The sequence below is a fragment of the Eschrichtius robustus genome, chromosome 2 (assembly GCF_028021215.1).
Source record: "Eschrichtius robustus isolate mEscRob2 chromosome 2, mEscRob2.pri, whole genome shotgun sequence".
Classification (NCBI taxonomy): domain Eukaryota; kingdom Metazoa; phylum Chordata; class Mammalia; order Artiodactyla; family Eschrichtiidae; genus Eschrichtius; species Eschrichtius robustus.
In genome coordinates this window covers 172,036,376-172,049,813 of record NC_090825.1, presented here as the reverse complement: position 1 = coordinate 172,049,813, position 13,438 = coordinate 172,036,376, and the positions used below count along the sequence as shown (strand labels likewise).

Below are 13,438 nucleotides of genomic sequence, written 5' to 3'. Positions count from 1 at the left end.
TTACTCTTTTTTTTTTTTTTTTTTTTTAATTGGGGAATTCCCTGGAAGTCCAGTGGTTAGGACTCCATGCTTTCACTGCTGAGGGCCCAGGTTCCATCCTTGGTCAGGGAACTAGGATCCCACAAGCTGTGAGGCTGGCAGAAAAAAAAAAAAAATCCCTGATAAAGGTGGGAGCCCTGAAGGCAGGGAGGGAGTTGGGGTGTGTGTGTGTGTGTGTGTGTGTGTGTGTGTGTGTGTGTGTGTGTGTGTGTTGGAGAATAAATGTGGGGCTGTGAGGCAGGGAGATCAGAGAAGGAGCTGACATTTGAGAAAGTCCTGAGGGTAAATGGTGATGTGATGAGATCCCATTATTGCCAGGGACTATTTGCTGATCCCTTAACTGTGTTGAGGTTCATGGGCTTCCCAACCCTGAATTTCCACCGTGATCTTCAGAGCAGGGGCAACCCAAGAGAAAGTCCCACTGCAGAGTCTGGCACAAAGCTGGTAGTAGTATTGTTTCTGTTGTTGTTCGTGTGTGTGCTGGTTGAGTGCATGGGCTCTGGACCCTACTGCTTGGGCTCAAGTCCTGGGTATGCAAGCAGCCAGCTGTATGGCCTCGGGCACCTGGCTTCCCCTCCCTGGATCTCGGTTTGCACATCTGTGAAATACAGTTAAAACTGCACTTTCCTATAACCAACAAGGACCTACTGTATAACACAGAGAATATATTCAATATTATGTAGTAACCTATAAGGGAAAAGAATCTGAAGAATAATGTGTATGTGTATATATATATATATATATATATATAGTATAACTGAATCACTATGCTGTACACCTTAAACTAATATGATATTGTAAATCAACTATACTTCAATTAAAACACACACACAAATAAAATAAAAAAGAGAAAAACTAGGGAGGGATCAATCAGGAACTTGGGATTACATACACACACTACTATATATAATAAGGTAGATAACCAACAAGGACCTACTGTATAGCACGGGGAACTCTACTCAATATTCTGTGATAACCTATATGAGAAATGAATCTGAAAAAGAATGAATATATGCATATGTATAACTGAATCACTTTCCTGTATACCTGAAACTAACACAACATTGTAAATCAACTATACACCAATAAAATTTTTTTTAAAACCTTGCAAAATGAAAAAAAGGAAAAAAGGAAAAAAAAAAAGAACAAAATAAAAACAAACACAAAAAAACACAGTAAAAAAACCCACTGCTCTTTCCTAATGAGGTTACAGTGCAGCTCAACTGAGTTATGACATGCAACACGATGCTTGGAACTGTGCCTGGGACGGAGCCGATGCTCAATAATGTTACTATTATTTGCTATTATTATTATTATTTACTGTATGGCAGTTAAGGATACAGGTGCTGGGTTTGAATCCTGACTCCACCACAGCTGTAAGGCATTGGGCTAGTGATGGCACCTTTTGTGCCTCAGTCTCCCCTTCTGTTAAATGGGTATGAAAGTTGTGGTTGCTGTCTCCTCAGGCTCCATCACTGAGTTACTAGGCATAACTCAATGCCTGGCACAGCACCTCCCTTCCCAGCTCATCAGCTACTGTGGACCCTGGGTTCCACCCCAAGATTGTTGGCAGGGAAGTTTGTAGTGGGGATGGGAAAGGAAAGGGAAAATAAATCTCAGCCTGCCTGAGAATGATCGTGCTTCACAGAGGGAGGGAGGGTCCTGCAGGGCCTATAGGGGGAGACACTCAGCTCTCCCATGCTTAGTCCCTCCTTCCCCAAACCCAGCCTCAGGTCTTTATCAGCCCCTGAAGGGGGGATGGGCATCCCCACAGGGGACTTGAGGAAGGAAGGAGAGAGGACAGCAGCTATCAGAGCCACCCATTGCCTCTAACATCATTCACTGAGCACTTATCTTCATGTCCTCTTACAGAGAAAGAAACAGAAGCACAGAGGGGTGAAGCCACTTGCCCAAGACCACACAGCAATTGAGCCAGAATTTGAACCTGAGTTGTGGAGTTTGAGACCTGGGTCCCAGCCCTCTTCCGTCTCATTACAGGATACAAGCATTATTGTTACTAACAATAGCTAACCCCTATTTGGTGCTCACAACGCTCAGGGGCTCCCCTAAAAGTCTCCCATGTGGGAGACAATGTTCTGAGTTAGGAAACCTGTTATCTCCATTTGACAGATAGGAAAACTGAGGCTCAGAAAGAGTGAATGATTTGTACAAAAATCACCCAGCCAGCGGAGGCAGAGCTGGAAATTCTAGCCCTGCAAAGCCCAAGGTTTTAGGTTGCCTCTGCCCAAAAGAGGGGTGTCCTTCATGCCTCGACCAGCCCCTTGCTCAGAAGGTAAACTGGGTGGATTGAGGACACTGCCAGACCCTCGCCCCAGCCCCAGCATCATTGAACATTGCAAGGGCCCTTCTCCTGGGGCCCTCAGATGTTTTCAGGCAGTAAACAGAACCTAAAAGCCTGGGCCCAGCGCCCTGGAATCTGAAACTCAAGGTCTGTTTGGCTGAAAAATTCATGAGCCCAAAAGCTTCAGTGGGATCAGAGAACAGAGCAGCTCTGTGTGCTCAGCTGCCCCACTGCAGCTGCAACCTCCCCCATCCCTAGAGGCTGAGGCCCTGCCCCAGTTCCTCCTAGATGCCTACAGGGACCTTGCCTCTAGACACCCCCCTTAATCTCTTCTCCACACCACTAAAGGCATCTCCCTGAAACTCACAGCTCCTACGGCCCTCCCTCACCCTCACATCACCCAGGGCTCCCCATTGCCCTCAAGCTGCCCTGCTTGGCAAAGTTTGACCCCTGATGACCTCTCCCAGGAGGCACGCTTGAACCCATTGTCTCAGACACACTGATGTCCCTAATTTCAGTTCCCCTCTCTCTTTCTCTTCTTCCTCTGGTACATGACCACTTAGTGCATGATGCCTGCCCTTCGTGCTTTCTCCACCTGGTTCTCACTCAGCTCTCAGGCCTCCTCTTCAGAAGCCCTTTCTGACCTCCCACCCCCTGTCTAGGTCAGATTCCTCCTCTTTGCTTTCCCAAGTCTCCCGTGCCCCCATCACAACTGTGTTGCACCATATTTTTAAAAAGCTATTTTAAAAACTTTTATTGTGCTATAATATATATTTACCACATAAAATCTGCCATTTTATCCATTTTAAGTGTCCAGTCCAGTAGCATTAAGTACATTCACATTGTTGTACAACCAACACTGCCACCCATTTCCTGAACTCTTGTTCTCTTTTGAAACGGAAACTCTGTCCCCAGTAAGCAATAACTCCCCATCCCCCTCCCTCCATCCCGCGTGGCATGCGGGGTCTTAGTTCTCCAACCAGGGATCGAAACTTCGCCCCCTGCAGTGGAAAGGCAGAGTCCTCACCACTGGACCACCAGGGGATTCCCACGGAATCTATTTTTTGTTTTTTTTAAATTTAATTTTATTTATTTATTTTTGGCTGCGTTGGGTCTTTGTTGCTGTGTGCGGGCTTTCTCTAGTTGTGGTGAGTGGGCTTCTCATTGCGGTGGCTTCTCTTGTTGCAGAGCACGGGCTCTAGGCGCCCAGGCTTCAGCAGTTGTGGCTCGCGGGCTCTGGAGCGCAGGCTCAGTAGTTGTGGCGCACGGGCTTAGTTGCTCCGCAGCACGTGGGATCTTTCCGGACCAGGGCTCGAACCCGTGTGCCCTGCATTGGCAGGCAGATTCTTAACCACTGCGCCACCAGGGAAGCCCCGGAATCTGTTTTTTGAAATAGAGTTTTCGTTACCCAAGAAACCCTTGAATACTTTCTTCCACTAAAGAGACAGAGAGAAAGATAGATAGAACATGATAGATTAGGAAAAAGTCCCCTTTGCCTCCCCTCCCCCATCCTGGTCCTTCTGACATCCCCTATAAAGTTGAAATCTTTTTCTGTTGTTATGTGCAGATGTGTGCGTGTGTGTCTGTTTGATGTATCTCTCTCTCTCTTTCTCCTTCTCATACCAAACGTAACCGACTAAAAACAACTTGCTATTTTTACTCACCAATAGGACCTGAAAGCCTAGCTGAGCTACTCTGCAGGGTTATGGCTGAGGGGTGTGGAGTGTATGTGGAATGTGAAGTTAGCCTTCACGGGTTCAAATTCTTGTTCAGCTCAGTGCTCACTAACTGTGTGTTTGTGGGTAAATTAGTTACCCTCTCTGTGTCACTTTCTGCAGCTGGAAAATTGTTGCAAGGAGTAACACAAAACACTTAATATAATTGCTTAATCTCCCTGTGTCATTTTCCCCAACGGGAAAAAGGTGATAAAGATTTAATGAAAAGCACTTAATACCTCGCCTGATGCTGACTAATCTCCCTATAAACATTTACTCTTGTACTAACCTGCAGGGCCGCCTCCTTCTTTCTTAAACTATTGAGATAGTTCCCACTTTTAAAATGTAACATATATTAAGAAAGGGCAGAAGTCAAGTAACTGTGACAAACTGAACCCATCTGTTTAACCACAGTCTTGTTTCTGCCCCCCCAGGAAGTCACCCTATGGCCTTTCCTGCCAATCGCTACCAACAGCAAAGGCCACCTTTGATCCATGTTCCATAGGTTGATTAGCTATGCCTGTTCCAGAACTTCATATCAAAGTCTCTGGCCTTTTTCACTGGGCATAACGTCTTTTTTTTTTTTTTTTTTTTTAAGATTCATCCATGCTGTGGCACTTACCAATAATAGTTCATTCCTTCTTCTTGCCGAGGAGTATTCCATGGTATGGATGGACCATAGTTTGACGAACCATTCACCCATTGATGGACACTGGACACTTGGGTTGCTTCAAGCTAGGAGCCATTATGAATAAAGCTATTATAGAGCTGCTATGAACATTTGCATACACATCTTTGCAGGTTTCTTTTCTAGTCTTTCTTTTTTTAGTGGTTTTGGTTTTATTTTTCTTGGGTAAATACTTAGGAGTAGAATATCTGGGTCATATGGTTGATACCCGTTTATAAGAAACTACCAGATCTTTTTTCCAAGTAGTTGTACCATTTTACATTCCCACCAGCAGTGTAGGAGAGCCCCATTTGGTCCAGATACTCACTAACACTTGGTACCCTCAGTATTCTGAGTTAGCTATTCCAGTGGGTATGTAGTGGTGTTATTACCAAGTTTTAATTTGCATTTCCCTGATGACTTCATTCTTCTCATCCATTGTATGGTGTTCTCTTCTGTTGTATTGTGTTGTATGCACCCCTCAATTGGTGGACATACATGTTCTCCACCATTTTTTACAAGAACTCTCAAAACTGCAGGTAACACCTTTTGGCACGTACTCGCCGTGCATATGGTTTCTCCAGGATCAGTGGCAGAGAGGAATCGTATAGGGTGAACACGGTTTGGATTTAATCTTTCTGCCAGAGAACATTCTGACCCACAGCATCAGCTCACCCCGCTTGATGTTACCGAACTCTAAAATTCTTGCCAATCTGATGAATGAAAAAGAGCATCTTTTTGTCTGTTCACTGGCACACAGTCGACACTCAATATCTATCTGGCGAATGAGTGGATCGATATATGATTGAATGAATGACGACTGCTCCTTGCCCACTAAACGAACCTAGAGGGTCTCTCCAGAGCCCAGATAGGAAACAAAGGTTGGGGCTCCACCCCTTCCCGAGCCCGACCCCGCCCCTGAGTCCCGCCCCCATCCGCTCGGGACTCCCATTGGTGGGGTCGCGAGAGGATGACCAGGTGGGAGGGGCGGGCCCGGGTCCGGGGCGGGGCGCTGCAGCCCGCGGAGCCTCTCGCCCTGCCGGGCTGGGGTCGCGCTGGCTCAGACTCCCCCCCGCGCCCGCCGCGGCCATGGTGGACGAGCGGAAGGACGGAGCCTACGGTAGGAGCCGCCTCTGGCCCGCGGCCGCCTCTGCTGAGTTCGGGGGCCTTGGTGGGGGGAAACATCCGAGATCTTAAACACCCGCGCTGCAGCTGGGGGCCTCCTGCTTCCCGGCCTTGCATACTGCTCTGCGCCGAGCCCACACCCACCTGCTCCCGCCAGGTCGCCCTGCATCCGCTCTCGGGATCCCCTGCTCCCCCTCCGGCTGATGGGCCGGGACACACGGCGCATGCTCCGCCCGGGGAGGTCCCGTTATCTGGGCGGCTCGATGCAGGGCGGGGGAGGGGAGGCACGGCGACCGGGGCTCGGAAAAGGACCAGGGCCCCAACCTCCCCAAATCCTCCCCTTCCAATTCCCTTTGCCCACTTCTTCCTCTTGCTCACATCCCCCTAGAAGTAGCAGTCCCGGGCTTTCGGCCAGATGGGGAAACTGAGGCAAGACTGGGCAGACCCAATGCTGGGGTGGGAGGCTATCGGGTCTCGCCCGCCGTCTGGGAAGGGCGGAAACAAGGGCGCCACCGGCGAAGGGACAGGAAGGAAACAGGAAACAATTGAGAAACTTTCCCCGCCCTGTGCAAGGAGCCGGGGGTGCTCGCTCCCATTTCGAGGGGTGCCAGCGACAGGGACCCCCTCCCGCGAACCTCTGAGGGCGGCCTTCGCCTCTGGGCCTATGGGATGGGGCAAAGATGAGGCTTCCTCCCCACCCACGCCCTGCAGAGCTTCCCTTCCCAGGGTTCTACGGAGGGGTGTGCGGTCCTCAGTTTCTCTTTTCTCCTTCATTTTGGGTCCCCAGGGCTCAGGTGGGCATACGGCCCATGTGGCACTGCCTTGGGCTAAAGGGGCTCTGCCACCCCTCCTTGTGTGTCTGAAACTTCCTGGAAACTGTGAGACCAAAGGGCCTTGGGGAGGGGGCCGGAAACCGCTCAAAAATAATCAAGAAAAACGAGCTGGCTAGAGCTGTGCCTCCCTCCCCCCAGGGACTGTGGCCTTCAGAGGCTGCAAAGAGAGACAGATAGGGGAGGCTGGGCTCTCCCCGCCCAGCCCAGCCAACAGCCTGGCAACTGCACAGCCTCTCCCCTCTCTGCTTGAAGCTGCCAGCCCAGACCTCCTGAGGGGCCCCCTTGCTCTTGGTTTTGGCCCAAGCTCCAGACCCTGTGGCTGCCCGTGCTGTGCGCCCCTTCGGTGTGGCTGGCTGTCTCTGATCTGGGATTCTCTGCCTGGGGTCCTGCCTGCCTGTGGGCAGCACCTGAGGGATCTTTGGTCTCCCTGAGGCAAGCCTGGGGGCAGAGTGGACAATGATATGATTCACCCAGCCTTGAATTTGGCCAAAGGGAGCCAGCCATGCATGGTCTTGCCAGGAACACACTGGAGACAGGGGACCTATGTGCCCAACAGACCTTGTGCTGGGCACTAGAAGCACATTCCATCGACAAATATGTATTGAGCATCCTTCAGGCACTGTCTAGACATGGAGAACACAGCAGTCAACAGAGTGGAAAAATTCTTGAATAAATAGGTAATTTTAGGTAGGGGTTTGTGTGTGTGTGTGGTGGGGGGAGGATCATCTGGGATTATTTTAGGTGACCAAGGGCTGGAGGTTGAGCCAGCCATGGGAAGATTTAAGCAAAATGTGGCAGAGGGAACAGCAAACAAACCACACAGTTGCTTAATTATTTCTCTCTGTGAGGCCGGTGAGTGTGAGATGGAGACTTCAGCTGGGTCTTGCAGCCAGGCCCTCACCTCCTCCAGAGGGGCCACATGGCTTGAATCCTCAGAGTGGGCGGGGGGGTGGGTGTCTTGCTTAGTTTGTAAGTAGTCTATTCTCATCAGAACCAAAAACCTAGGGCCCTTGCTCTGCCCTGTGAAGTCCCTGCCAGATAACGAGATTTCCTTTGGGAACAGTGTGCTTTGGAAAGAGTGGCTCACAAATCCTCCCCTGTACCCCAGTGCCTTCCCATCAGTCATTGTGAATTTAGTGGGTGATATCAGACAGACATAGGCTCAAATCCTGGTTGGTTCTGATACATACAAGCTGTGTGGCCATGTGAGAGTTGGTGACCTCTCTGAGACTCTGTATCCTCATCTGTAGGGCTGGGCAGACTGTACTGGCTGGTGGGAAGTGTTTTGCACAGTGCCTGGTAAGCTGTACGTGCTCAGGAGGGCTCTGGGACTGGTGACACTGGGGACATGGATTTTTCCATGAGCTGCTGGAGAAGCAGCCCTATCTGTTGAGGCACATACTTGGACAAGACTGGGCAGGACAGAAAGCTCCTTCCCTATCAGACACCATATCTAGAGGAAGGCAGCATCTCTGAGGAAGCCAGGAAATGGCTCCCGGCCCTGACGGATGTCAGCAAGGGGCACTGCCATCCTTCCCAGCCCACTCTTGGCATGAGCAGTATGGAAAAAGATTCTAGAACCTAAAACAATAGACTCTGATGGGGTTCGGGGACTGGGAAAAAAGTCATGGTGCTTGTTTTAAAAGCAGATTCCATGGCTCATTCGCTAGAGAGTTCAACTCAGCCAGCAGTAGGGCTCTGGCATCTGAATTGTTAAAAATATTGTGGAAGAGGGTATTGTTAATTGTAACTTTTTGCAGGGGAAGAGATAATACATTCACATGCTTCAAAAAACAAAAGATACAAGCTTTATCGTGAAAAATCTCCCTCTTGCTCCCTCTCCCAACATCACACTCCCTTCTTGGGATGCATCAGTATTACAACATCTTGTGTTTTCTTCCAAACAAAGTCTAGGCCTTAGACCCTTGCATGCAATTATATACATATTCTTTATTTAGTGGCTTTGTTCCCCTTTTACAAAAATGTCAGCAAATCCCTAGAGTACTAGCTTCATGAGGCAAGAAGGCATGTCTGTTTGGTTTGAAGGTGTATCCACAGTGCCTGGCACATAGCACATAGTAGGTGCTCAACAAATATTTGTCGAATGAAAAGGTGTTTGTTTCACATCGTGTTGCTTTTTTTTCCTTTTTCTTAATATATGTCTGAGATGATCCCTTTCTCATATCAGCACCTGGAAACCCTCCTCAATCTTTGCTGATGGTTGCATTAAGCTGTGCATTTGTGGGTGGACCCTCTTATATTGAATCAATCAAGGGGAATATTTTAAACATTTTTGTTAAGATGAAATTTCATTTTATTTATTTAATATATTTTGGCCCTGCCGTGCAGCTTGCAGGATCTCAGTTCCCCGACCAGGGATCAAATCTGGGCCATGGCAGTGACAGCACAAAATCCTAACCACTAGGCCACCAGAGAACTCCCTAAAGTTTTTACTGAAGTAGAAAATTCATACGTAAAAGGGTATAGATTCTAAATGTATGAGGTAACCAGCACCTAGATCAGGTAAAAAAATATTACCAGCTTCCTGAATCCCCTCATGCCCAAGGAGGGCCTATCATTATTAATATTTTTAAAAAAATTTTTGTGGTAAAATACATAACAAAATTTACCATCTAAACCATTTTTAAGGGTACAGCTCAGTAGTATAAGGTATTGTTATTACATTGTTGCACTGTGGCCTGTTTTTGTAAAGCCAATGGACTAAGAATGGCTCTTGTATTTTTAAAGGGTTCTTAGAAGAAGAATATGTGATAGAGGTGACATTTGAACCAGAAAGCTTAAAATTTTTAATACCTGGCCCTTAGAAAAAATTTGCAGATCTCTGGTAAGAACCTGCCCATCACTGCAGAAAGTTCTCTCCTGCCCCTTCCCAGTCAATCCCCAATGGGAGAATAATAATAATTATTATTATTATTATTTTGACCACACCATGCAGCTTGCGGGATCTTAGTTCCCCCACCAGAGATTGAACCTGGGCCACGGTAGTGAAAGTGCCATGTCCTAACCACTGGACCACCAGGGCATTCCCAGGGAGGATTATTTTTAAACAGAATTTAAAGTTCTTTTATAACAAAATTAATATATTCTCTCTGCTGGGCTGGGGGTAGGGCCTGAAAATTAAAAATAAGCCCTCAACCTCACAGAAGATTTTAGCTTTCCAAGTGAAAGAACCCTTCACATACCCTCAGCTAGCTGTCCTCACCCCAGAGGTAAGACAGCCAAGAAAACCCTTTCCAGAGCTTAGACTATTTATTTCTGTGTGTATGTGTGGCATCTGTATCTTTTTAAAGCCTCCTCAGGCTGGTTTAATGAGAAAGGGTACTGTTCCTAGCGTGGGCTACTATGTTGCCTTGTGAGATGAAGAACCTTGCAGATGCAAAACAATGTCTAATTATGTTAGTTTGTGAAATAGCAAAGTGGGGAACAGGGTGTGTAACAAAAGGGGGATGAGGGATAACCATCTAGAAATCTGCTTAGGTATGTGCCCTGCGGACAGCATCTAGAAGGGAAACCAGTGAGAGGAATACCCCCAGGGAGAGGAAGTGAAGGCTCTGGGCCAGGGGTGAGAGGGAGAGGGATTTTTCTTAGTCCAAAGGCTTGTTCTGCCTGAAGTTGTTTTTTTGTTTTAATCTTGATAAGCATACAGGTTACTTAACATAAGCAAGTTCATTCATAACTTCCTTCAGCAAACATTTATTGTGCAGGTACCATGTGCCAGGTTCTGTCCTAGACCCTGGAGACCCAGCACTTGTCAAGCTGAAATTGTAGAAAGGAACCCAGACAAGATACTAAGATGAATGGAGAAAATTCTCACAATGTCAGAGAAGGTGCTCTGGAGAAAAGTTTAGCAGGAAGGAGGGATAGGAGTGATCTATAGGGCCTGGAAGCAGGGTTTAAAATTTCAAACAGGATCAGAGAAGGTCATCCTGAGGTGACCAGAGGAGTGAGAAAGGGAGCTGTATAGAATGTTTCAGGCAGTGGGCAAGGCATGTGCAAAGGCCCTGGGGCTGGAGCGTGTCTGGTGTGTTTGAGGAGCAGCCAAGAGGTGCGTGTGGCTGGAGTGGAGAGATCAAGGGGGTATAATGGGAGGAGGTGGGGGCAGAGTGTACAGGGCTTTGTGGATCGTGGGAGGACTTGGGCTTCTGTTCTTTTTTTTTTTTTTTGGCCGTGCCACGTGGCTTACAGAATCTTAGTTCCCCAACCAGGGATTGAACCTGGGCAGTGAAAGCGTGGAGTCCTAACCACTGGACCACTGGACTGCCAGGGAATTCCCTGGGCTTCTGTGCTGAGAGAGGTGGGAGTCATTGAGTTGTGAGCAGAGGAGGGACCTAGCCTGACTCAGGGGTTCACAGGTACCCCCTGGCCTTTCTGGGGTGCAATGGCAGAAGCCAGGAAACCAGGCCAGAGGTGATAGCACTAGTCAAGGGACATGAATCGCCTTGTACCAAGGTGCTAAATAAATGAACACATCTACAAAAAAAGTTAAGCAGAGTTCTGACTCTCAGCCAGGTTCTGGAACCCAGGATTGGCTCCGTTCCAGTTCCAGCTCCATTCTTCTAGCTCTGTACTAGCAGAGACCTTTAGTATCCCTGAACCTTTCATATCTGTACCTTTTGCATATCTGAGCCTCAATTTCTCCATCCAGAAAACGGAGTTAATGACAGTATCAGCTCCCTCTCGGGGCTGCCTCAAGGGTTCAGTGAACTCATGTGGGTATAGCACTTAGCTCAGAGCTGGGTCTACAGTAAATGCCTAGTTAATCGGAGTTATTCACAGAGCACACAGTTCAAGAGCATGGTATAGATAGCCAACAAGGACATACTGTATAGCACAGGGAACTCTGCTCAATACTCTGTAATAACCTAAATGGGAAAAGAATTTGAAAAAGAATAGATATGTGTATATGTATAATGGAATCACTCCGCTGTACATCTGAAACTAACACAACATTGTTAATCAGCTATACTCCAATATAAAATAAAAATTGAGGGAATTCCCTGGCAGTCCAGTGGTTAGGACTCTGCGCTCTCACTGCCAAGGGAGGGCCTGGGTTCGATCCCTGGTCAGGGAACTAAGATCCCACAAGCCTCGCAGTGCGGCCAAAAAAAAAATTGAAAAAATTTTTGGAAAAAAAAAAAAAAGAGCATGGTGTCAGGACCAGAGTTCAAAATCTCAGCTCCTGCCGGCTGTGTGATTTCAGACAAGTCACAAAGCATCTCTGTGCCTCCATTTCTTCATTGTGCCATCTGCCCTCAGAGCCTCGTTGAAAGGATAAAATGGATTCCTAGAAGGAAATATCTGCTTTGGTGCCCAGCACACAGTAGGTGCTCTGTCTTTGGTCCTATCATGGTGGCCAGTAGAATCACTTCTAGCTTTCCTACCCCAACCTTTTGTCAAAGGGATTTTTCTGGGCAGCTGGGATGCCCATTACCCAGGCAGAGATTTCTGGGAAGGCAGTGGTGAGCTGGCCTGGCTGCATGGGCGAGGCCTTTGGCCATTGCAGGCCTTGGGGACTTGGCCTGTATCCAGAAGCCTCAGGCTGGGTAGCACTTGATGTCCTGGCACGAGCATCGTGACTGGGTAGCCTGTATCTGTTTCCTTATCTCCTACACCCACTGAACTGGGTGGGCTGGCCTTCGTACTCAGCAAGGCTGGGACCCAACGGCCGCCTCCCCTCCCTGATCCTGGTCTAACGATCCGCCTTTCCCATGCCTTCTCCCCCACCATTGTCACATCTTTAGCTCTGCCTCTCCCAGTATCTGCCCCCAAAAGGCCTGGGTTGGAGCCAGAGGGACCTTGGTTTGATTCAGAGCTCCATCCCTCACCAGCTATGTGGTCTGAGCACGTGGCCTCAGTTTGCCCCCTCTGTCAAATTGTACCGTGCTCCTGGTTAGCATTTCTTTTCTCTTATGTTTTGTTTTCTTTTGGCCGTGCCGTGGCTTGCGGGATTTTAGTTCCCTGACCAAGGATCAAACCCAAGCCCTCGGCAGTGAAAGCGAGTCCCAACCACTGGACCACCAGGGAATTCCCCTGGTTACCATTTCTTAAAGCCTTGTACCCCAGACCTGTGCTAAGTGCTTTTTGAGCACCAAGCCCTGGCAACAGCTACCAGTAAATGCAAGGATGAGTCCCATTCTCCACACAGGAAAACGTTAGCCTGGAGAGGGAAAGGGCTTGTCAATTTCCTCACCCCACATTGCCGGGAATGAATGACATGCCTTTACCACTGCCGGTTGTTATAAGCAGAGCACATGAAACATGCTGGCACAGACTTGGGCTCAACACGTGTGGGTTCATGGCTTAGAGACCAGGGGGCAGCGAACTTCTGTAAAGGGCCAGAGAGTCAATATTTTCACATACAATCTATGCCTGCTACTCGAGTCTGCCATAGACCACAGACAACATGAAAGCAAGCAGCCATCAACAGTAAGAAAACAGGGACTTCCCTGGTGGCGCAGTGGTGAAGAATCTGCCTGCTACTGCAGGGGACATGGGTTCGAGCCCTGGTCTGGGAAGATCCCACATGACGCGGAGCAGCTAAGCCTGTGCGCCACAGCTACTGAGCCTGCTCTCTAGAGCCCGTGAGCCACAACTATTGAGCCCTCGTGCCACAGCTACTGAAACCCGCGTGCTTAGAGCCCGTGCTCTGCAACAAGGGAAGCCACCGCAATGAGAAGCACATGCACTGCAAAGAAGAGTAGCCTCTGCTTGCCACAATTAGAGAAAGCCTGGGCAC

General features: G+C 48.5%; 1 protein-coding gene and 1 long non-coding RNA gene across 2 annotated transcripts in view; one reads left to right on the top strand and one right to left on the bottom strand.

The window, feature by feature from the left end:
- Positions 1–3,472: 3,472 nt before the first annotated feature.
- Positions 3,473–6,066, bottom strand: LOC137760068 (uncharacterized). The gene is made up of 3 exons (XR_011073237.1): positions 5,993–6,066; positions 4,679–4,791; positions 3,473–3,721 (listed from the first exon to the last, which is right to left on the bottom strand). It is a non-coding gene; the product is annotated as an uncharacterized lncRNA (long non-coding RNA).
- SLC44A2 (solute carrier family 44 member 2 (CTL2 blood group)) overlaps positions 5,716–13,438 on the top strand; it is a 28,244-nt gene continuing 20,521 nt past the window's right edge. Inside the window, exon 1 of the mRNA XM_068536994.1 lies at positions 5,716–5,843. Coding sequence (XP_068393095.1) covers positions 5,813–5,843 — 31 coding nt within the window. The 5' untranslated portion in view covers positions 5,716–5,812. The remainder of the gene's footprint in view (positions 5,844–13,438) is intronic.